The sequence below is a fragment of the Nannobrachium achirus genome, assembly GCF_963921795.1.
Source record: "Nannobrachium achirus genome assembly, chromosome: 19".
Taxonomy (NCBI): domain Eukaryota; kingdom Metazoa; phylum Chordata; class Actinopteri; order Myctophiformes; family Myctophidae; genus Nannobrachium; species Nannobrachium achirus.
This window is the reverse complement of record NC_137826.1, coordinates 10,761,467-10,786,745: the sequence shown is the minus strand read 5'-3', so window position 1 is coordinate 10,786,745 and position 25,279 is coordinate 10,761,467. Positions and strand designations below refer to the sequence as shown.

Sequence of the window (25,279 nt, the reverse complement as noted above, 5' to 3'; positions counted from 1 at the left end):
GCCTAGAAATGAGGTATCACAACTTCAGATTTGCAGTAACCATGCTCGCTGGAACGCGAATGGTGTTGCAGTGATAGGCAGGATTTCATGATAGCATAATGTCCTGTGAATGAATGAGGAAATGACCAAAGACAGGCAGAACTAGCGTATACCAGCCTGCTCCCATACAGCTCAGCCTAGGCTAGCCCCATAATGGTACTTCTGAGTAACCAAACATGCATTTTATCTTGACAGTCCAGCAGATGTCACTCTCCCTTCATGATGGTCACACCTGTGTTGATTGTCCATTGTGTTGACCTGTATCCGGTTAGGTATGTGTAATCCATGCCCTGTCTGATCTGTTGATTACACTGTTACTAAGCCTGTTGAACTCTAGTGTCTGTTATTCGATGACTCCTATATCTTCCTGCCTGTGCCCATGCCCGAATGTCCTGTTCTTGAATTCTGGTTGAATGTGCTGACGATAGTGAGGGTAGAGACCATTCGCATTGCACAGGTTATGCTGGGCACACAAACGCCAAAGCACTGGTATCGCTTGTTGTTTCTGCTGTAAACAGAGATGGGCTTTCTGTGTTTCTGTGGTCTCGGTCATGTTTAAAGACCTCCATTTCTTATAGCGTGGATTGTTTTTTACTAGAAAAGTGCATGTTCATGACATAGGACTGTCTGGGAAGGAGAGTGGATATTGGGCACTCGGAAGTACCATTACAGGGCCTAGACATAGATAGTTTGGTCATGGACATGCCTGTCCATGCATGTACTGTCAGAGCTCCGTGCCAGAAGATCTTTTAAATGTTGGGCATCTTATCTTGATGTTAGAGAGGACATTGTTACATAATTACTGTCAGACTATTGCATTCTAGAGTTAAAACCTGTACTCACTCACTCAATGGCTCTGGCTTGTTTGTCATACTGTAAGTCATCATAATTATTGCTATCATTCATCTTCACCACCATCGCCATAAGCGTTAATTACCCCGCCCCCACCCACACAATCATTAAAAGCTGGCTGCCTGCTTATTCCGGAAGGTTTCGAAGAACGCCAGCATCCCTTTTCTTACGTTGTTGCTGCCACCGCCGCCGCCACCGTTGCCCTTTGCAACTCTGGTTGTTGCCGCGGCAGCCCCGTTGCCATGGTAATGGCTGGTGGACGGGAAGGCATCCATGGAATTGGCCCGCTTGACCTTAGGTGGGGCCACGCGCCACGTCTTGGACCTCGGAGGTGGGGTCTGAGCCACTAAACACTTCTGGTATTGGACCTGAAGGAAATTAAATATTTTTCTTTTAATTTAATAATAATAATAATAATATTAAGATAATGTACATTTACTCAGGTACTGTACTTAAGTACAATTTTGAGGTACTTTCACTTTACTGTGGAGTATTTCCAATTTTTGGTACTTTTACTTCTACTCCACTACATCTCAGAGGCAAATATTGTACTTTTTTTACTCCACCACAATTATTTGTAAACTTGAGTTACTATTTACTTTGAAGATTTCGAATATTATTACAAAACATGCATTTACCACTTTCAGCCATATACATTACGGCCATTTGAAAATAGACGGACGAAAATAGATAACCGTAACAATGCATCGCAACTTTTAGATCTGCTATTTTATTATATTTTATTTGAAAACTTAAAATGGAACAATCTGCATAATGTGTACTTTTACTTTTTGTACTAGTACATGATACCAATACTCTTGTTCTTTTACTCAAGTAAATTTAGAATACTGTACATTTACTTGTAACAAAGTATTTCTGCATTGCATTATTCAAACTTTTATTTAAAGGAGTAGTTCACCCCCAAAATGACTTTTTTCTATTGATTACTCACGCCATGGAGACTTGATTTGTCGCATTCCTAAGACAAACAAATTATTATAGTAAATTTACCCCCATTGAATCAATGGGGGTAAATTTATTATAATAAAATTATTGTCTTAGGAATGCGACAAAAAAACAAAAACTATTATTCCATGGCGTGAGTATCAATGGAAAAAAAGTCATTTTGGGGGTGAACTACTACTTTAAGTAAAACATTTGAGTACCTTTTCCACCACTACTCACCATGCATGCAGCCTGGACCGCCTCTGAGATCAGCCCAGCGTCGGGCTCACACCAGAACACGTGGCTCTCAAAGCGCTGAGTCCCTCCGTCCACAATCACTGCAAAGGTGCGGCAGTCATGGCCAACGCCCAGGAAGGTCAAATAACGAACCTGACACTCCCAAAATGGCTCCTCTCTTTCCTGAGGAAGGCAAATGGATACATAACAGGACAGACAGAGAGACACGTGACTCAGGTCCGGTCAACAAAGCACTGTATATGGTTTAAGTGGTTAAACATTAATGGAATGGTTTTCAATTTTCTATGACCAAATAGTAAAAAATACATTAAATAAATGGCATGCCCAAAACAGCAACACCAGGTTGAAAGTAGTTCCAAAATGTTTTTTTTGGGGTATAGAATCTGCCTCCTCACATTTTTGTATACAGTAGTCACAAAATCCCAAGGCACAGCTGGACTTGTCTCATGGCATATCAGTGTGCCTCGGCACGCGTTTGAGAGCCACTGCATTAACGTATGTTACATTTAACAGTCCATCTAAAAGTACAGCAATAAGGCAGGTATAGAGGATATACGTATAGAAATGATCAAAACATAATGAAAGTTGTAAGGTGTAGCAGTGATTAGCCTACTACATCTATAGTATTACCTAGAATCAAGGAGCCACTACCGCTGTTTGCTAACCACTTAAACCTCAACATCTGTTTTCTGGGAAAACCTTCGCAGAGAATAGCAGATCAACCTCACAGCAACGATATTTAATGTAAAGCAAAAAAAAACAACAACAACAGAAAATACACTAGTATAGCTCCCTGAGGGACTCCTCTCAATAACATATGGGGTTTAACCCATTAAATCTGGGGAAGTATCTGTGTAAGTTTTTTGCTGGCTATTAAAAAATAGCAGACATACTGTATAAGCTCACAGCGCGTCACTTTGTTCTGCGCTGCAAGCTTGTACATCCGCTATTTTTGTTCACATTGAGTGAGAACTATTGATTTAGAAGGCGTTCATTCATAGAATCGCCCTCATGTCTTAATGGGTTAAAGTGATTAAGGATAATACCTCTCCTTTCCAAAGCGACATAACCGTGTCAGAGACTTGAATGACGATTGGTTCCCAGTCGTCTCTGTCCGTGGCATTCATGATGCTCTCGATGGCTCTGTTCAGTACTTCCATGCCTACAGTATACAACCACGCACACAGCACAAACATTAAACAATACACATAGACAGTGGACATTCAAGAGTGGTCTGACCGTCTCTCCATAAGAAAAACACGTCAGAAAGTTGCAGTACACACTTCTCTGGGTTTCTTGCTTTGTGTGTAAAAAAAAAAGAGGTTTGCAGACCTGATCTCACCAGGACCTATAAACTCCTGACTAGATTACCTGAAAGAAGGACTCCGATTTCACTAATCAATTAGCCACCGGTTAGGTCGGGGGTCAGCAACCCGCGGCTCTAGAGACGCATGCGGCTCTTTAGCGCCACCCTAGTGTCTCCCTGGAGCTTTTAAAAAAATGTATGAAAATGGAAAAAGATGGGTGGGAAAAATGTATTTTTTTGTTTTCAACGATTTTTTTATCGTCACTGTCGAGCAGAAACCTTGTTATCTCCAAGTTTCAAATTTGTATGTTTTTTTTCCCGCAAAGTAAAGCATCATCATAAAAGACTGACGCACAAAAGTAGTGAAAACAGCAGATCTACAAGCACACAACGCCTCGTGTGCTTGTAGATCGGCTGTTTTCACTAGTTTAGTTCATTTTTTAAATGATAAATACAAAAAAGTTTTGGACATACAAGGTTTCCAACCGACAACAACAATATATAAGGCTTTTATATTTTTTTGCGGCTCCAGACAGACTTGCTTTGGGTTTTTTTGGTCTAATATGGCTCTTTCAACATTTTGGGTTGCCGACCCCTGGGTTAGGTGATGATGTAATACTGTTCTTGGCCTACCATGGGATTAAGATGACATCCCTTTAAATCTCCTTTCTAATACAGATTGTCCAGTTCTCTCCTAAAACAAAATCCTAAAAAAGATACTTGAACAAAAGTCCCAAAAGTATTTTCACCGCACAAACCCTATTGATCGGAGTCCTCCAGGAGTCTACCGGTATACCAGTCCCCCTCCTTTCCCCCCCCAGATGAAGGGCTAATTCAGCTTTATCCTTGGATGATTAATCAATAATTATGGTGAGAATACACTGGACTCATTGTATTCCATGAGAATGGCATGGAAATATTGTTCGCCCTCAGATTTCTTATTTGAAGCATCAGTACAGTATGTGTGGAGGTTAGGTGTCTTACCCATCGCCCTGGACACTGGCAGGTTACCAATGTACTGGACCTCAAACTTCTGAACTCTCTGCCTGACAGCCTCCAGGAAATCCACTGCCATGGAGAAAAACATGCAAAACACAACACAGCATAAATAGTCATCAATGAAGGCAACAACACAGTATTAAACCTGGTCTACTTTGGTACACTTTAGCAGTCAATTTAGTAGTAAGGTATGGAAAATCAAAACTAGAAAGGACATTTAAAGGAGTAGTTCTCCTTTTTTATTGATTACTCACGCCATGGAGACTTGAGTTTAATAATTATTTTTTTGAATTTCTCGCAAGACAACAAAATATAGTAAATTATGGCATTGGTCCGAAACCTCTTTGTTCCGACAGGCCATTCGTCCGAATATGTTAAGAATATTATACCTAACCCTAAACCTAACCTTAACCTCAGTAACCCTAACTAAATTCGGACTAATGAGATGTAGGACTAATGAACCTTCGGACTTATGGGCAGTCCCCGACCAAAATAATAATGTAAATTCCACACTCTAAACTACATTATTTCTGACTAGAGTAGAAGATTTACAGTAAAATGAAGTCAATTTCTATTCCATTACCTTGCCTTGGGAGATCTTCAGGTGAAATACTTTCCATTGTCAGAGACCGTGCTAGTGATCGATTCGTGAATGCTTTTTCTGACAGGATCTGGAAGGCAGGCAGACAGACATAGACAGTAGACACACACACACACACACACACACACACACACACACACACACACACACACACACACACACACACACACACACACACACACACACACACACACACACACACAATTCGGAAAAAGTCTATCAGATGTTCGTAAGGACGTCAATTTGTAGTTTTTTTTTGTATGTCACGTCCCTTTCAGAAGAAAGGTTCTGACATCAGAAGGTGTATGTGCTGGGCCTTATAAGTCCCCCCCCCCCCCCATCCCCCCATCCCCCCTAACAAATCGAACCCTGATCACAGCGCAGCTGCAACAGAGCTATAGAAGGTCAAGTGAGGTGATTTGACTTAGGGGCAACTCAACCGTGATTGTTGTGTGAACTTGTGTCATTGCCTTTGATTTTCCCAGCTGGTCTGGGAAGTAGTTGCCAACCTTCTGTTCTTACATCTCCGTGTTTTCACCTCTAGGCAACTAACTGCCAGTCCTGTGACGGCTGTGTAGCTTTAAACAATAAGATTCAAACGTGACAAGATACAAACCTTGGAGCACATTTCATGTAGCGCCGTGGCGATGGCTTTGGCCGGAGCGTCGCACCGAAATACATGGCACTTTAGCATACAGGTGTCTTTATCACTGGCCACAAACGCAAAGTCCCTGGACAAAACACAAAACACATGGTTGGCATCAGGGAGAACATGATGAGAACATATTCTATTCTTTGATGAGACTAATTGCGACCAACTGTCAGGTCGCAGTTACTTTGAAAAGCTCCACCGGCTGTCTGTCAGTCTGTCCGTCACGTCACACTTTTGCCCTAGTCATATCTCTACCACTGTTGGCCCTATCAATGCCAAACTTCGCACACACACTCCTTGGATGGTAAATCACAACCTCCACCCCTCATTTCCCACATGGCCCTCTTCTAGCGCCACCATCAGGCCGATTTTTGCAAAACACATTTTTTGGACACTGCTCCTACAGATTTTGACCTAAAATCACGCAAAGCGGTACACAGTATCTCTAAAGTCATGTCATCAACATGGATCTGTCCCATTTCCCATATTCCCTCCTGATTGGCTACGATTGCCATCTAAAGTTTGTGTATGCGACCTGCCGGTCGCTTATCTCCCGATTAGGGAGCCTTACTGGTTCCTAATCTATTAATTCAAGCTACATACTGCATGATTGATGCACTGTTAAACAAGACCCTTTTTTCAAATATGTGTATACATTTACATTACATGTCTTGTTACTTGTATGTGTCGGAACATAAAACTGTTAAAGACAAATTAACCGTGTGTGTACTGTGGTCACCTCTATATCTGCAGAATGAACAAATTGACTGCCTCAGGGGTCTATACCAGGCCACCCTCCCCTTTATCTACACCGAATCTTTTTGCAGAAAATAGCCTATCTACAAGTGATGCGTTGAGAGATGTTGTGAGCTTTCGGATGTGCAATTTTCAGAGAATCCTTGCCCCAGAATAGGGACAGTCAGGTTCATGTGGTTGAAGGAAATGGTTAGTGTGCCGAACCTAAGTCCACATTCGTGCACATATGGTCTTAGATGCACATTCCTGATGAAACTCAGAAGCCTCTGACTTTTTTTTTTCTTCTTTTTTTTGAAGCCATATGCATTGCTGCAGACTTGCTGCATTGCTGCAAACTTTGCTTGAGGCAATAGCACTCAATTCAGTGTAATTTTACAGCAAAACCGGGGGATCTGGCAAGAAGTAGTTAACATGCAAGTAATGTAGCTCACATAGTGATTGATTGATAGCACTGTATTTGTGTGTGTAGTTGTTTGTGCTACTGTATAACTGCATGATGACAATTTCCAAATATATTTGATCTGATCTTATCCAACAACCTTACAATTTTGCTTATAAGCAGGGAGTGAATGACAAGCAATTTAAAACATCGATACATCAAATGCATATAAATAGTACTGTAGGTAAAACATAGGTTGACCAAACTTTATAAAAACAAAAAAAGTAATCTAAATTACATGTATGGTCATTATTAAGGGTATAAAGTGCTACGGTAAGTCAAGTGCTATGGGCTAAGGTGGAGTCTGAAGACCACAGTTGAAGCTAGGGAGAGAGTTTGCAGTTCTAAGTGCAACTGGGAGTTTATTTCACAGTTTGGGGGGCCAGGAGTGCGAAGAGTCTAGGACGAGTGGATCGTTGTCCTGTTTTATTTTTAGCACTATGGACTATAAACACTTTATCTCTATGGTCAATAGCAACAGCTGTTGTCAGTTAATAATGTGAAGTCACAAAGTGCCAGCTTGTTCCTCATATTTATCATAGTTTCATTCATTTACGCTGAACACGCACGTTCATAAATGCCTGTTAGGGTTCAGTGCTCAGGGTGCAGTGTGGACATTGAGACATTGAGATTGGGCTTGTAAGTACGTCTAGGTACTAGTTCCCCCACTTAACGTAATCCCCTAAAGGCAGCACGCGCACGCACCAGCCACGCACGCGCGCGCACACGCACGCACGCACGCGCATTATCTCTCTTTGCAGCGGTGCTACCTACAGTAAACTGCTGATGAACTAGAAAAGGAACCCCCTGCATTATTCACAATAAAGAGAGAGTGAGTGTGTGTGAGAGAGAGACAGACAGACAGACAGACAGACAGACAGACAGACAGACAGACAGAGAATGTGTGTGTGTGTGTGTGTGTGTGTGTGTGGGGGGGGGGGGGGGGGGTGAATGGGTGATGCGGAGGAGGGAGGTAGATGGAAACAAAGAGATTTGGACACAGTAGCAAGAGATCACAGAACTGTGTTTTCCCTTCGTGCTATAGCAAAATGGAGAAAGGTCCCCCGACAATATTAACTCTAACGACCTCTTATTGTAAAGCTTCATACATGCCCCAGAGACCACAGCCAAAACTGTGCATACTGTATCTGCATGCTTAATGCCACTGCAGAGCTGGCCTGGGAAGCAGCTGGCTGATAGCCTGATACTTGGCAAACTGGAACCAGAAGTTCAATGGAATGCAATCGCAGTCAAACTGCGAACCAGAAATTACTCACAAATCAGAAAATATTTTCTCCCTGGTGGGTGGAGAAACAGGGAAGGGCGGTGTTAACAATGCTACGTGGGCAGAATTAAAAAATCAACCTGTACAATTTGATTCTAATTTCTAAATAGTCCCCCACCCCTGTTGATGTTATGGCTCCAATGTTGATATGAAAACATTTCCTCCAGTCTAACTAGAAGGTCAAATACCAGTTCCCTTGGAGGAATAACATGATATGAGTTACATGTACCACAAAATGTGACAGGAGAAATTAAAGGGCCTTACACACCGGGAGTGTTTACTTTGTATGATTAAACAACAAACAGAAGGCAATAGGTTTTTTTTTTTATTGTTGGGTTTTAATTGTTGTTTTTAGATTTGTTACTGCATATAAAATCATGCCCCTGTGTGAATGTGGCATCACCATGTAATATTCTCGGAGCACGTTTATTTGCAATTAGTGCCTCCATATCGGTTGCAGGATATGTTTCTGTTTGCGACCAATTCAAATACCACGACTATTATGAAAACTATGAGAACATCATACGACATCTGAAATCCTATTCCCGCTGCCTTGATATTCTGCCGTCATTCTGCCTTTGAAAATATGTTTTAAATTGCATGGCCTCAGATCTTCTACGAATTGACAACACATTTCTTATCTCAGGTTTCTTCCCACAGGCCCTGAAAACAACAGTCATCGACACTGAGACTGCTCTTGTTAAAGTCTTCAATGACATCCACTTAAGCACAGGCGGTGGCAAACTGTCAGTCTTAGTATTACAAGACCTCTGCAGTGCTGCATTTCACAACCACAGCATATTACTGGACAGCTCGACAGATTGAAACATTGGGTGGGACTTTCTGGCATAGCACTAAACTGGTTTGAATCATAGAGGAAAAACAGAGACCAACCGGGTGCTCAAAGGAGATAAAGAAAAGTCTTTAAAGATGAAAGAAGAAAGATGAAGTGCCATGATTTTATCCCCCCTTAAAACATGATTATCAGGTAGAAGGTTTTTTCCAAAGAAATTGTACAGAAAGAGTTAACAGAGTTAACAGTTTTTATGTGGCCACACCCACCAGTTCATTAAGTATGCCTAGTTGTCACCGTGGGTGGTGACTAGAGGTCTTCACGGGTCCAATTCTAACTACCCGAACCCAAAAGGACCCGGGGAAAATGGAACCGGACCCATATGGCCCCGTCTATAATTTGGAATTTGAGAACCGTTACCCGACCAGCCCCGAAACGTGACAGACCCGGTCCGAACAGCCCGCCTGTTATTAGAAAAATTAGATCCGATACCCGAGCAGAACGAGAGGTCCGAGACCCGAACCTGTGGCCCCGAAATGAAAGAATGCCAACGTTATTATATTAAGAGCTGTATGAGACGTGACGTCTTTCTTACCTAAACGTCGCCATGGTAATGGTTGCAGCTGTTGCTGTCAGCGGTGCTGTCTCTCGTCACAACATGATCTTTTCCCAGACCAGTAAGTCAATCAATGCGGACAGTTTGTAAATACAAATAAATCCATGTTTTCTTTAGTCTATTCCTTCTTCTTTGGCTAGCCAATGCTAACGCTATCATTTTCTGTCGCATGTGTTGTTCATTATATCCTTCTGCTTTGAGTTTCCAATTATGCTTTGCAGAGCATGACAACACGCAATGACAACTCCATTGTAAACCCTTAACCAAAACGTTACGTTAATATCAACAATCTTTGATAATAATAACAATCCAACTGCCCCATGCAGTGTCGACTTGTGACTGAGTGAGTTCTAAACAACTTGCATCAGATTACATGCTGCATCGTTTAGTGCCATCTTGTGGCGTGATCTATTTAGTGCAGTTGATGCATTCTTTCATTCAATCTCGGCTGACACTCGGGTAACAGGAACCGGCGATTTCACAATCAGATACCCGGGAACCGGCTCAGACGGCCCCCGGCCCTGGCCCCGGCCCGCCCCGCGGTAAATGCTCGGAAATGGCCCCGTTACCCGGCTCGGGGCGGGTCGGATCGCGGGAAATTTCGGATCTCGGGCAGGTCCGAAGACATCTAGTGGTGACCCAGCTGAAGTTAGCCACACCCACAGTGTTGGGTGAATGGTAAAAGGGGAGGGGATGATTATCGGCACTTTTGACCCACAAGGTGTCAGCCTTCAGGAAGAAATCCCAAATACAAAGGGAATACATAATTGCTCATAACAACCACACCAGGGGGTCTAATGAAGTATTGTCAACCTCCTAGACATATGAAAACCAGAAAAAGTACAAAACTATGGCACCGCCTCTTTAAAAGTGTGTGGTGCTTCTAGGATCAGCGGGAATAAACACTAATAAAAAAGAAGAAGAGATCCGAGCACTAAAAAATGTGGAGAAGAGGAGTTAAAGTTAACCGGTTAAGGTCTTCATCTGAGCAAGAACTGAACTCTGCAGTTCTTGCCCTGATGAAGACCAGTCGAAACATTTTGGCAGTTTCGGCCGTATATCACTTTGAGAGTATAATGGATTGAAGGTCTTATGTCTCAACAGGATTTACAAAGACACGTCCGTACATTCATCTTCAGTAGACTTAACTACTGTCTTTACAGGTCTCCATAAAAATATTGATCCGACAACTGCAGTTGATTCAGAATGATGCTGCCGCCGGAGCCCAAGAAAGTGAATCTCAATCTTTACACTTGCTCGCTGTATGTCAAATAATTTACTTCAAAAGACATACATACAGTACATACATACATATACACAGAGTTCGAGTTATACTCCGAGAGCTATGGGGTCCCTCTAGCGGCGCCGAAGGCCCTGCCGAAAAATAGGGCCCCCATAGTTATGGGGGTGGCCCCCATAGTTATGGGGGCCCTATTTTTCGGGTATAAAGTCGGCTAAAACGAGTATTTTCCTATATTAAATCATATTAAATCAGGTATTTTTCGGTATATAGTCTAGATTTCTTGGTACCAACAGTCAGACAACAAGTGCCAGTTTCATAAAATCATTCAGTTCCCAGAGCTTTTCAGTTAATCTACTTAGTTACTTTACACCACTGTCTACAACAGCAAGCAAACATTTTAGCCCGTGAACCTGTCTACAACAGCAAGTATGATGGTTCCCAAACTTTTTAGCCCGTGAACCAAGAGACATTACTACCTTGTACCAAACAAGTAGTGAAAATAGCAGATGTACAAGCTCACAACGAGTTGCTTCGCACTGTGTTCAGTGCGTTGTGACCCATACAACGTGTCCGCCACATCGGTCCAGACCCCAGTGTTAGGAAACAGCTAGCCTCGGAAACCCAGGCTTCATTGGCGATGGTTCTGGTACACCATAGCCATTAGCCACTAGCTAGCCCAAACGTTAGCCTAGCCAGGCAGCACAGCAGCATAACATAGCATTCATTCATCATTACAAGTCTATAGCCACGAGCCCACGACTCACCAGTGAGGACGCCAGGGCTAGCAGAGGGCGATGTTTAATGCCTTCATAGCCTAGGTTGTGTTGTCTTGGTGTTCTGTATATTCCTTTATGGCCGTATTGTTATAATCCACCGAGTCCATGACGCATCAGTTACGCACGGAGAGACAGACGTTCAGACAAGTTAAAAGGGAAGTCCTTTGAAAGCCATTTCCTCTCTGAACAGTGCCCAGAAGCACATTTCAAAACAAGTGCCTTTCTTTTTTTTTTTGTCTATACAATCGATCATTCAACACATGTTTATTTTGAAGTTGTACTGGAAATAGAAGTAGCCAATAGCTCCTACTTCACGCCACTGATGTCAGAGCCTCTACTTGCCGATCGGCAATATTTTCCCCCCAACCCCCCTTTAGGGGGTGCGGTGGGACGTGGGGGAGGGGGTGCGGCCGCACCCCCAGCACCCCTACTTCCCTCGGGTATGGTCTTGCTAAGACAGCGTTGTTTTGTTTGGTTGTTTTGTTGCTCTCCGGCGTGTCCGCCTTCCTTTGCCGTCCGGGCCGTGGCTAGAAGTGCAAAGACTCGATGCAGTGGTTCCTAGCTTAGCCTATGCCCAGGCCATGGCGAGACCACGCAGCTGGGTAGGTCTGCATCCAGAAAGGTAGGAACCATTGCAGCGAGTGTGTTATAACCCGGACGGTAAAGGAAGACTCACACCCTACATTAAATGCGCCTGATTTATAATAATAAAATTAATAGTAGGATTAAACGGTGTGATGTCATTGTTCAGTCTTACTGTCTAACATGTTTATTTAGTATATCTAGTTAACATAAATAATATAAATTCTTCCAATGGAACATAAAAAAAAAAAAAAAACGAAAAAAAAAAAAAAAAAAAAAACACACTTAGAAAAAAAGAGACCCCAAAGGGGGTTGTTGACTATGGGGTCCCAGACTTTAACTATGGGAGCTAAGACCCCACTGGCTCCCACATAACTCGAACTCTGCATATACATACATACATAGGTACACAATACACGTACATTCATATTATTTGTTGAAATGTGGACTTGATGATTGATCACAACAGTCCGTGTTACAATGCTATTGTAACACCCAAATGAAGTATGTTTTAGAAGCATGGACAGAGCTCACCTGTCCAGCACTACTCAGCACCATGGACAGCTCACAGTTCATGCGGTTCAGCATCAGAACCATGGACAGAGCTCTGCTCAAACCCAGCACTGCAACCCACAGTTTATTGGATTATTGTGACTAGAAAAAAGCCTCTTCCTGTGCCAATTACACTGAAATATTGTGTGGGTGTGTGCGTGTGGGGGTGCATGCGTGCGTGCGTTTGATTACGATGGCTCAAATCATAAAGCAGCTGTTAGTCACAATTAATTCAAGTCTCACAGCAGCAGGGGTCCGAGTCAAGTCACAAGTCCTGATTTTCACGACTTAAGTCTGACTTGTCTCAAGGTGTATCCAAATAGTAGAACAACAACTAAAAAACTCCTTTCCTTGACTTAACAAATGGAGAATTCACAAGGACTTGGAAAAAGACAACCATGGTGCTAAAATAATCCAACTAGAGCAAGAGGGGCTAATACCATGGGTACTGTAAATACTAATAGGATTTTTATTATAGGATGGATAAATGCTGAGGATGAATTTCACATTATGTGCAAATGAACTGTGACGAATACCACAACAAGAACAAGAACAACAACAACAACAACAACAACAACAACAACAACAACAACAACAACAACAATAACATATAATCTACATTAACATGTGATGTTGTCGGTAACTGACGTGACTCTTATAGTGAAACCATAATGTTCCTAATGGACTACAAAAAAACTCTTCTAGTGTGTGACTGACTCTAATGCACTGTGAGCATGGGCATTATAGAATGTCTACCCCTCATACTCCATAACCACAACTGCAATGAAAATGCATGCAAATAATACATGCGTGAGTGGTAAACGTCAAACATTTGGCTTGACGGCGTCAGTGAGAATGAATATAAAGCGAACTACAAGGTATGTTGCCGATCTTTTTGTGCGGCGCATCACACATGGCAGCCTGTCAGACATCAAACAGCATCTCTCAGCAGAGCAACATTCAGAACACAGCAAGTCAGAACACAGCAAACAGCAGTGCCCCCCAAAAGTAAGGTGTATAAGTGTGTACAATGTGTCATTGTGGACAGTGTGTAGTGGCAGTTTATTTTGGAAAAATGTGAACAGAGCCAGTGTTAATTTTTTCAGCAAATTTTGAATTAGTCTTAGTCTTAGTCTTTTGAATAACACACCATTTAGTCTTAGTCCTGTCTTAGTCTTCTGAAATTGTTTTTGTCTAGTCTAGTCTTAGTCAACTAAATATCAAAACATTTTAGTCTTAGTCTTAGTCTTTTGGGATTAGTCTTAGACTTTTAGTCTTCGTCTTTTAGGATAGGTTTTTTAGCCTAATATAACCACATAATTATGAACAAGTCATTGTCTTCTACTGCCTGTTACTTGGTCAAAATAAACCATACATAAAAGATGTATTTGGCTTTAATTTCATTGCAGTTACATACCAGTGTTAATTTTTGTAGCCACTAGTCTTAGACTTAGATTTAGTCTTAGTCTTAGTCTTTTGAATAACACAAATAATAGTCTTAGTCTTAGTCTTAGTCTTTTGAAAGTGTTTTAGTCTAGTCTAGTCTTATCGACAAAATATCAAAATCTTGTAGTCTTTTAGTCTTAGTCTTAGTCGACAAAATTAACACTGAACAGAGCCATGTACAGTAGCCAGAATGTGGCTGCCATGTTAGTTCCATAAACCTGCATCATGGTAGTTTCTTAACAAATAGCCGGTTCTTGATCAAAAGTTAAACATTTTCAATCAATCGTTCTAGTTCTAGAGAGGTGAAAGCAACGCGGTGACCATAGCGCAACCTGGACACTTTCTGTATAAGGCTCTGGATGTGAAAGAAGAAACAAAATAAGAGTTTACCTGTCCCTGTGGTGTGGGGAGGGGCATTTCAAAACAAAAGAGAAAGTGACACATGTTAATGTCATGCGGCATAGGGTCAAACACAAACAAAACAGAGGTGTCTTTTGAGTCAGGAAAATGAAAACCCTCATGCAATACCAGTATAAGATATCAAACACCCACCCCCCCGCTTTCTGTTTTGTTGAGTAACAATGTTGTCCGAAGCACAAAGCTTTGAAAACAAATAAAAACCTGTAAAGCCTGAGTTATACTTGGTTGCGTGCCGCGCCACATCTACAAGCTAACAACGTGTCTCGTGAGCTTATAGACCGGCTATTTGCGGCGAGCAACCCAGCATAAATCACCATTAAAAGCAAGCTGGCCTTTTTTAGTACAACAGACAGCCATCAGTTGTGACTATGGATGAGAGGTCGAAGTGGAACCTGTTACATTATTTTATGAGAATGGGATGGTACTGGGGATATTAGTATTTAGTCTGTCATACTGATAGAAAGGTTTTTGGTTAATAGTTAGTATCGATTTGTGTACCAATTTTATATAATGGTCAAAGTACAGAACAGATCATCTTTTAATCGTGTTTGTTGCCACTCTGCGTGTTCGAAAATAAAACCTGTTTGTTCTAACATTGTTAGTAAAACATCTTAAATCTGCTACCTTGACACTGTACAAGTGTCTGACATTTCACTGGTCAACTAAACAATCTTTACCCTTATGAGAGGTTTTATGTCTGTTTTAGGAGCCGTCAACAACAACATTACACCATCACGAAGGACGTGTCACAGGCTGACATGGAGACAACTATATCGAATAAGGACACTTGGCACTATATGACATCATACCATCCCTATTAAAAACATCTTGTCACTGTCTATTATGGAAAAGAAGAATATCAATGTACCACAAGCTGATTAATGGATTCTGTTAATACAATCACTTAAAACTGACTTATTGGTGTGGTGTCTCTTCCTTGCGTGGACTGTGGTTTACAATTTTGGGGGAAACTGAGTCTTCTGGAAATTGATTACTTTCTAAGGAATTAATTTCCCAACACATACAATATGGTGTCATCCGGTAAGCTTGTTCTTCTCTGATTGGCTCACCTGCCATTGTTGCAGCCCACCCCCCATACCCGGATGTTGACGATTGGCTGACTGTGGAGAAGGGAGTGGTCTAGCGGATCCATCAGACTGAGAGTGTCCTTCTTCAGAACCAACATCATGTCCTGACCCTGGATCACACAGGCCCGCGGAACACAGCATTGTAAATCAGTGGTTCTCAACCTTTTCAGGCCGCGACCCCCAAAATAATCATATTTTAACTGTTCTATTGTGAAAATAGCAGATGTACATGCTCACAACGCCTTGCATAGCGAGGCGTTGTGAGCATGTAGATCGGCTATTTTCAGAATTTCTGCCTCTAATATTTGACAATTTGGCCAATGTTTAATTTGTCATTTTAGAGGTATTAAAAAGTCCTTAGATTGTCACCTTAGAAATGTGCAGATACCCTCTATACACTTAAACTTTATGTTGGTTTTGTTTACTGTTTAGTGAGGAAAACAATGTTTCACATTAAGTTAATCATCTGGGGACCCCCCGAAATAATGTGGGGACAGGTAGATGTCTCACCTCTCCCCAGGCGCCCTGGGTGTCTCTCTCCTCTGTGTTCTTACAGTGTGACAGCTGCTGGATGACGTTGTTGACGGCCAGGCTGCTCTTCCCAGGGGCCAGTTCCTCCTCTGGGACCTCCAGCCAGCCCAGGGAGCGCACTGCAAAACACTGAGAGGAAAAAGAGAGAGATTTTGTAACCCATTTTACACCCAGTGCCAATTGCCTAAGCTGTAATCCTGGGCACTACTCAGCCCTGAACTGAGCTCATGCTTCCTTCAGTGCACGAGGAGTTAGCAGGCCGCTTCTTATCACCTGACAGGGGGGGGGGAGTTTCCCCGGTAGGACGTAGCGTGCGGAAGGAACACGTTATTCCAACTTGTTCCTTTCCCCTCCATCAGGCACCCCGGCTGAGGCAGTATGCAGACCAGAATTACTGCATGTTTTTTGTGAGGGTACCTACTACCCACAGACATAGAAAGGTAGACGCCTCTTCCGGCTGGGGGGTGCTGGTCCAAGACTCCTGGCAAAAAAAATAAAAAGAATTACGGAATTCTTCCCTGTGCGTCAAAGAAGCGGAAATTCGGTCGGCCAATCAGAGGCAGATGGGGCGGGTTTTCTCATACGCAACGCTGAGCCGCGCAACATCAGGAACTGGATGAAAACAAAACTGGAGCTGTCACCAAACACTCAGAGATTTGTGAAATAAGTTCCCAGAGAGAAACATGGTCGTTTCATGTACAGCTCCGGGTTGTACAAACAGATGCACATTGGAAAATAGAACGCTGGGAATCACTTTCCACAGGTAAGTAACATGATTCATTAATCTGTCTAATGAATGTAGACGGGAATGTGACCAAATCCTGGATCCAACTCCATGTCTGGTATTGACACTTGCTTTGGCCATATAAACGTGCCAATAAAGCTCCTTTGAATTGAATGGGAAAAGTCCCGGAAAAGACGCGCTGTGATTGGCCAGCAGTTTTTTTGAGTGACAGTCTGTCTTCCACACTCCGCCATTTCTGCCAGGACTCCTTGACCAGGCGCGCCAATGAACTGCAGCGGCGGGGGAGGTATCTAGCTTTTTATATCTGTGCCTACTACCTACCCTAGGGGACGCGGGGAGAACATATAAACGTGACACAGAAGGGCCCTTTCACCAACCCCACCTAGGCTGTGGGCACTGATGACACGGAGGAGAGAACACGGCCCCAACGCCTACACCATCCCCGGTGGGAACCAAACCCGGGACCTTCTAGCTGTGAGGTGACAGTGCTACTGACTGCGCCTCCGTGCCCCCCGGGAGAGAGAAGTTTGACGAGGAAAGTGTATAATGTAATTTGTAGTTGCTGCCACATCCTGCACTTGACATCTCTGTCCCCAGTGTGAACGTGCTCCTTTCGTCCGCATTTGGGTCCAACTCTCCACACACATTGTAAAATTTGTAATATTGTTGAGGGCAGAAACCATCTCTGGATTTTCACTGTTTTATTTGTTTATTTAATGAATGCTCTACTACCGCATCGTACAAGAGCGACCTGTATATTTTTTTGAAACTGACCTAATCCTAACAGCTATCATTGCTCTCTCTGCTGCTCTCTCTGTTCTCCGTTGGGAACAGATGGGATGATAATAGTTGTGGTTGGGGGGGTGGTACTGTACCTTGGAGTCAGGTTCATGGCCACTGGCGAAGTAGTCTTCATGCCAGGAGGACCTGTGATGAGCAGGGAGAGGAGATGACAAGTACACAGTCAACAATAATTCATGTGGTGTGGTGTCATTCATTGCAGCTTCAGAGCACCATTAAATCATTGCATTAGCATCTTAACTATTTGGACTCCTTATTTGTTGGTGAAAATATATTACGGAAAAGGACTCTCGAGAGTCGAGATCCACATGGGAATTGGGTGGCTTCATGACGATCTCACTCAGACATTTTGAACTTGGAAATGGGACATTCTCCATAAAGAATACTTTTTCTTTTGGTACTTTAATTATATTTTGATGCAGATACTTTTGTACTTTTACTCAAGTACATTTTGAATTCCGGACTTCTACTTGTAACAGAGTAAGAGTATATCATTATCATCTACATCAGTGGTTCTCAACCTGTGGGTAGGGACCCCAAGGGGCATGTAGATCTGCTATTTTCACAATAGAACCGTGTTATACAAAATGTAATGCCTCTTTTCCATGAGGACTCCCATCTTTGCCATACCCTAGCTTTTGCTGAACTGACGCCACTGAATACTTTTACTTAAGTAAAACATGGGAGTGCTTTATTAGCCTGATACTTCAGTCCGCACATCACCACCCCCTGTTGGTGGATTGAGTCTGACGCTAGCAGTCAGGCTAGTGCTTTATCCCACCACTGCCATCCCTCTTACAGACGGCTACCCTCCTGCAGAGATACGCCGTCAGAGAGAAAAGCACTGCATTGCATGGATGAGTGCCAGACGCCTCCTTACTCTTCTTGATTGGAACGACAACACTGATGCCATTTCAGCAGAACCGTGTCCTAAAACATACTTAAGGAAAAAACGCGGGGTGACGTGAAACGGAAGGGTATTAAAATAAAGCATGCGTGTTTGATAAACCTAAATGCCAGCTCTTTTTTAATCCCATAATGCCCTAGACCAGGAAGACCTGTGCCCAATAAACTCTCTCTCTCTGGGTAAGTGTGTGTGTGTGTGTGTGTGTGTGTGTGTGTGTGTGTGTGTGTGTGTGTGTGTGTGTGTGTGTGTGTGTGTGTGTGTGTGTGTGTGTGTGTGTGTGTGTGTGTGTGTTTATTGACCTGTGCCCAATAAACTCTCTCTCTCTGGGTAAGTGTGTGTGTGTGTGCGTGTGTTTGTGCGTGCGTGCGTGCGTGCGCTGTAGACACCTGTCCTCTACAGATGACACAGACCTCTCAGCTTGTCTCTCGGCCAGTCCGTTGGAGCCATTCTCCTCCTGGATCTGACAGCACAAGGAAAACACAGGAAAACACGTGATTCCTAAACCCACCAGGATTGAGTTAAGACCCGCCTCCTCTCGATAATCTTAAATATGAAAGTGCCTATGAACGTTAGTGCTGCTCGCTCAAGTGCAAAGTACCTGCTACTACCTACTGAATCTGATCCATTACAATAATACTCGCAGCATAATAGGCCCAAAGCAAAGCCATATCCAAACCATAACAATTTAACTGATAATCAGTAAGAGTTTTTACTGATTTTTACTGAGTAGACTAACAAATTAATAGCTTTATTCTCAGTATGTTTTTCTCTTTAGCAAAGTTACAAAGTTTTCCCTTTATTAAGCACAGTACAATTAAGTCAGTTTCAAGATTTTTTTAGCACAGTTTATTTTGAGCACTGTAGTGAGAAATTAATAGTTGTGCATTGTGCAAATGCAGGCTTTTCTCAAGTACAAGTCTTCATGCCTCTGACTTTATCCACCCTCCATGTGTCAGGCAGGGATTTCAGCCACTCCTGGAAGTCCTCGCGTTTCCACGAGGCGGGTCTTAACTCAACCCTGGTGGGTTTAGGAATCACGCCAGGAAAACATACCGGTACATGTAAACGTTCACTGCACTCTAAGTCAGGGGTGCCCATACACAGACAAACGTGTCCGTGGCAAAGAATTGGTCTTGTCCCTGGCAAATTTGAGGTTTTCTTATTACACACCCTTATCTATCTATAAATGCGACAAATCTCTGTCTGTTTGTTTGTTTGTTTGTTTGTTTGTAATCCGCGTATCTCGAGAACCGTTCGTCCCACCGGCTTCAGATTCGGCACGCGCGTTCCCCGCCGCCGCGCGGAGTGCAGTGCCGCGAAACGTTCGGAATCTCCTTATGCGGAGCTGATTGTTGACATCAGGCTGTTCCGGAGGAAATCGGCGCAAGCGCTGAGTCATTGTGACATCACTTCATAAAAGGCTCTGACATCACGTACGCCACATGAGTCAACACAAAATCTCTGTGAATGTGTATGTATGTATGTAATCCGCGTATCTCGAGAACCCTTCTTCCCACCGGCACGCGCGTTCTCCAGATATGGGCATAAAGTCTGACATCAGAGTTTTCCGCAACCGGTACTGTGTGTGCAGAGATCTTCATATATGGGCATAAGTGGACAAAGACAAACAGATGGTCAAAACGGGTCCTATGACAACAGGTATATTGGGGTTTGCATTAAAGGCTGGGGCATTCATGGGGTTTGCATTAAAGGGTGGGGCATTCATTCCCTATTTCAAATTCGGCACGTGCGTTCCCCACCGCAGCAGGTAGTGCAGTGCTCGGCCTCGACCCGACCCGATACACGATTTTCTGGAACCAGCACGAAAGGTTCGGATTCTGATGTCTGACATCAGGATTTTCTGGAACTGGCACTGTGTCTGCATAGATCTCCATATATGGGCATAAAATGGATGCAGACAGACAAATACAGATATCTCCATATATGGGCATAAATGGACACAGGCAAACAGATGGTCAAAGATCTCCATATATGGGCATAAAGTGGACGCAGACAGACAGATACAGATATCTCCATATATGGGAATAAATGGACACAGGCAAACAGATGGTCAAAACGGGTCCTATGACAACAGGTATAATGGGGCTTGCATTAAGTTTGTCTCCTCCTCCATCTGTTTGTCTGTGTCCCTTTATTCCCATTATGGAGATCTCTGTATCTGTCTGTGCCTCCGACTGTGTTGCAGACACAGTGCCGGTTCCCCCTTTAATGCAAACCCCATTATACCTGTTGTCATAGGACCCGTTTTGACCATCTGTTTGAAAAAGCGACAGAAATCTCATATATGGGCATAAAATGGACGCAGATAAACATATATCTCCATATATGACATATATGGGCATACAATGGATGCAGAATCACAAAGATCTCCATATACGGGCATAAAAGGGACACAGACAGACAGATACAGAGATCTCCATATATGGGCATAAAATGGATGCAGATAGACAGATATCTCCATATATGGGCATATATGGGCATAAAATGGACCCAGAACTATAACTGCAGTGATCTCCATATATGGACATAAAATGGACACCGACAGACAGACAGATACAGATATCTCCATATATGGGCATAAATGGACACAGGCAGACAAATGGTCAAAACGGGTCCTATGAAAACAGGTATAATGGGGTTTGCATTAAAGGGCGGGGCATTCATTCCCTATTTACATTGTTCCGAGTTGGCCAGGTCGCCGACTAGACGCTGGGCCGCCCGAAGGGCGGCCCAGCTTCTAGTAAGTATAATGGGCCCGATTCATCAAGCACAATACGGCCAAATTACACTCATATTTTGATCTTACCGGCATTTAGGACAATTACCAAGTTAGGGGTCAGATTCAGCAATGTCTTTTTGTCTGAGATTTTTAAGGTATTTTAACAGGTAATACAGAATAACTGTTTACCCTAGCAACCAACTGTTTACCATAGCAACCATGTTTTTTTTACCCTAGCAACCAACTGGGCATAAAAGGGATTCTGTTAGGGATCTCCATATATGGGCATAAAAGGGATTCTGTTAGGGATCTCCATATATGGGCATAAAAGGGATTCTGTTAGGGATCTCCATATGTGGGCATAAAAGGGATTCTGTTAGGGATCTCCATATATGGGCATAAAAGGGATTCTGTTAGGGATCTCCATATATGGGCATAAAAGGGATTCTGTTAGCTGTTAGTGATCTCCATATATGGGCATAAAAGGGATGTTGTTAGGGATCTCCATATATGGGCATAAAAGGGATTCTGTTAGGGATCTCCATATATGGGCATGAAAGGGATTATGTTAGGGATCTCCATATATGGGCATAAAAGGGATTGTATCCCAGATGATACCCTGTTAGGAGATCCACACTAACAGAATCCATATATGGTCCTACCGACAGCTGCTATAAGCCAACCCTGGCGATAAGGTCTGAGTCGAAGAAATGCTTCTTTCCTGGCAAGAATTGCCCCTTTATACTGTAGGGCTCGTTTGTGTATTGTATGACATCACGCCACATCATCGGCTGAGGACTGTGTGATGTCATCATATCTCCATATATGGAGACATAAGTTGCTCATGCCCAAATATGGGCTGGTGAGGTCAGACTTAGTGTGATGCGTAGGTTATCTCCATATATGGAGATTCAACTTCAATGAGTAACCATGGCCAACTGTCAACTGCCCGTATGTCTTGATAATTGGTAAAACAAACTTTTGGCCTATTTGTGGAGATAAGCTTATCTCCCGATTAGGGAGTCTTACTGGTTTACTATGACACTATGGCGCATTATGAGTCCACTAGTATTAGTGGTTCTCAAACATTTTATTTGCAAGGACCCCCATGGTGTTAGAACTGTTCTCAGAGTTGTAGACCTGTTATGGTCTTTCAGGGCTATCTCTTTGTGTTTCTGGTAATATTATTGTCCACTAATTCTATGTCCGTGGCAGAAATTTCCACCACAAGCCAACATGGCGTTTACCTGAAATGACCCTTGTCGACTCTCTCCAGGAAGTACATTGTCCCGCATTGTGCGTTGCTTAAATAGATATTTACCCATTTCAAAGTGTCACCATGTGTTGTGATTGTGAGCTTGTAGATATATATATAAAAATATTATAACAATAAATTAAAGTTAAAAGTGGTTAAGTCTGTCTTAAGAGCTTGTGACTAAATAATAACTACATAGGATCCATACCCAGACAGCACAACGACATAGCGCCGTCAGAGGGGCCTATGCCTACTTCCCTCTCTAACAATGTAGGCCAGGGTTCCCCAATTAGTTTTCCCCAAGGGTCGAATTATGTCTAGGGTAACAAGCCGAGGGCCACAACATTGCAGGGGGCGACGGCGGCGTTCCCGCTAATCCAGCAACAGTTCAGATATCGTCGTTGTCGGGTGAAACTCTTGTATGTCCAAAACCGTTCATTTTTGAATTTATCATTTTTAAAATGATTTAAACTAGTGAAAACAGCCGATCGACAAGCACACAACGCCTCGCACCGCGAGGCGTTGTGTGCTTGAAGAGCTGCTGTTTTCACTACTTTTGTGCAACGACCTTGTGTGATTTGCGAAAGAACGTACAAATTTGGAGATACGAGATTTCCACCCGACAACGACGATATACTAGTGTTGTTGCTGCTCTTATACCACCATTATTACTGGGGTGTTGGTGTGTACAGTAGCCCCCCACGGGCCCCCCACGGGCCGCAAATGGCCCGCGGGCCGCCTATTGGGGAACCCTGATGTAGGCGCTATCTAGCATGGGCAGCGTTTTCTCATTGGGAAGATGCATTTGCGACGTCGCTTGCCGCTGCTGCGCCGACATAGCGACGCTCTCTGTGCGAGCTCCATTCCGATGGTTCGATGCTTATCCTCCCTTCACCCTCTCCTCTCCCTCCCCTCATCCCTTCTCCCTCCACTTATGCTCTCCTCGCCCCAGTGTTATTTTTTTTCAGAGATTTTCTTAAGACTAAATCATACAATTTAGTCTTGGTCCGGTTTAGCCTTCTGAAATTGTTTTAGTCTAGTCCACTAAATATCAAAACATTTTAGTCCTAGTCTAGTTTTAGTCTTTTAGTCTTAGTCTTTTGGGATTAGTCTAAGGGTCGTTTCATACCGTTATAAGGAGCCGACTAATTTCGGTTCGGGAGGACGCCCCGACCCGAAATTATTTAGGTTCGGGGGTGATTTCATCCATACTTTCTTAACGGTTAGTGCCCAAGTCGCTTGTAAATATTGGAGGTCCGTGGCATGACAACGTTTGTGGCCGATGAATGAGCATTGCATGGCGGATACATATTTGCCTTCCCTCGCGCTGCACACTGAATGACTGGAGGTCCAGTGAGTAGCAGCTCCAGCAGGCAGCTGCACCAGCGGGTCTTTTCTCTCTCACTCACACTCACAAACGCTCGGCTCGAGCTCTGTCAAAAACATTTAATCTACAAGCTCACATTATAGACGTGCCGCCTCCCTTGCTGCATGCATGTCATCACGCAGTCACAACTCGTCGTGGAAAAGGAAAACATATCAACACGGAACACTAGCAATTAGCAAAGTTGTGTTTAAGCTCTTCTTTTCTCTTTAAAACGGTCGGCGACGCGTTAGCAGCGATACAAGCAGCAAAGGCGTGTGTGTGTGTGTGTGTGTGTGTGTGTGTGTGTGTGTGTGTGTGTGTGTGTGTGTGTGTGTGTCGCGCGCGTGCCTCCCAGTCCACCACTCTTCGTCTCCAGCCAAAGCCAGGCTGACTTGTGTCCGCTCTGCGATGCCCAAAAGACGGCCACACAAGCATTTGGAAGTCGGCGTGTCTCCCTCCCAACGACCGCTGTTTCCTTGGATTCACAGCCGAGAATATGAACGTGAAGCCGGGCTGAATGAATGAGCAGACACCGCTGAGTACCGAAATGAAGTCGGGAGGTCACAACATTTCGTCAGCACCGTAGAGCCGAATTTAGTAGGTTGACGCCCCCCCGAACCGGGGGATGCGAACCATATTTGGGTTCGCCTAGGGCCGAACCGAACTTAGTTAGGCTCCTTATAACGGTATGGATCGACCCTTAGTCTTTTAGAAACACGTGTTTTCCTGAAAAAGTCACAGTTTTTGGACATAGAGGGTTTCCACCCGACAATATATTATATTGTCTGTGTTGCATTTTGAGTGTCACTGTATGATATATCTCATATACCAGTAAGACTCCCTAATCGGGAGATAAGCAACCGTCACGTCGCATACACAAACTTTAGAAGGCAGTCGTAGCCAATCAGGAGGGAATATGGGAAATGGGACAGATCCATGTTGATGACATGATGGCTGTATACTGTGTACCGCTTTGCGTGATTGTAGGCCAACATCTGTCGGATATATCTCACCTCTGCATTGTGTTGTGTGTCTTGCTGTTCAGCCTGGATGTTGGGGTGCTGCCACTGGGTGGCGCCAGTGGGGATGTGCCAGTAGTAGGTACCAGTAGCATCTCTGATGGTCCGCCAGCCGGACGGCAGGTCGGGGTCAACGGCTAGGTTCTGGTCGGCCCAAATGTTGTCTGGAAAGACAGGGAGACCGACAGGGGCATCACAAGGGGAGAGGAAAGTGGGACTGAGTCACTAGGGCCCAAGGTGGAGGGGCCTTCATTATTTTATACTTTA

The 25,279-nt window shown here is 43.5% G+C and overlaps 1 protein-coding gene across 1 annotated transcript in view; it reads right to left on the bottom strand.

Annotated features, from left to right (window-relative positions):
• Positions 1-998: 998 nt before the first annotated feature.
• apbb3 (amyloid beta (A4) precursor protein-binding, family B, member 3) overlaps positions 999-25,279 on the bottom strand; it is a gene marked incomplete at both ends in the record, with an annotated part of 36,158 nt that continues 11,877 nt past the window's right edge. Inside the window, 11 exons of the mRNA XM_080749228.1 lie at positions 999-1,259; positions 2,077-2,256; positions 3,141-3,256; positions 4,385-4,468; positions 4,983-5,070; positions 5,617-5,731; positions 15,631-15,758; positions 16,159-16,308; positions 17,800-17,851; positions 19,019-19,092; positions 25,007-25,176. Coding sequence (XP_080605354.1) covers positions 999-1,259; positions 2,077-2,256; positions 3,141-3,256; positions 4,385-4,468; positions 4,983-5,070; positions 5,617-5,731; positions 15,631-15,758; positions 16,159-16,308; positions 17,800-17,851; positions 19,019-19,092; positions 25,007-25,176 — 1,418 coding nt within the window. The remainder of the gene's footprint in view (positions 1,260-2,076; positions 2,257-3,140; positions 3,257-4,384; positions 4,469-4,982; positions 5,071-5,616; positions 5,732-15,630; positions 15,759-16,158; positions 16,309-17,799; positions 17,852-19,018; positions 19,093-25,006; positions 25,177-25,279) is intronic.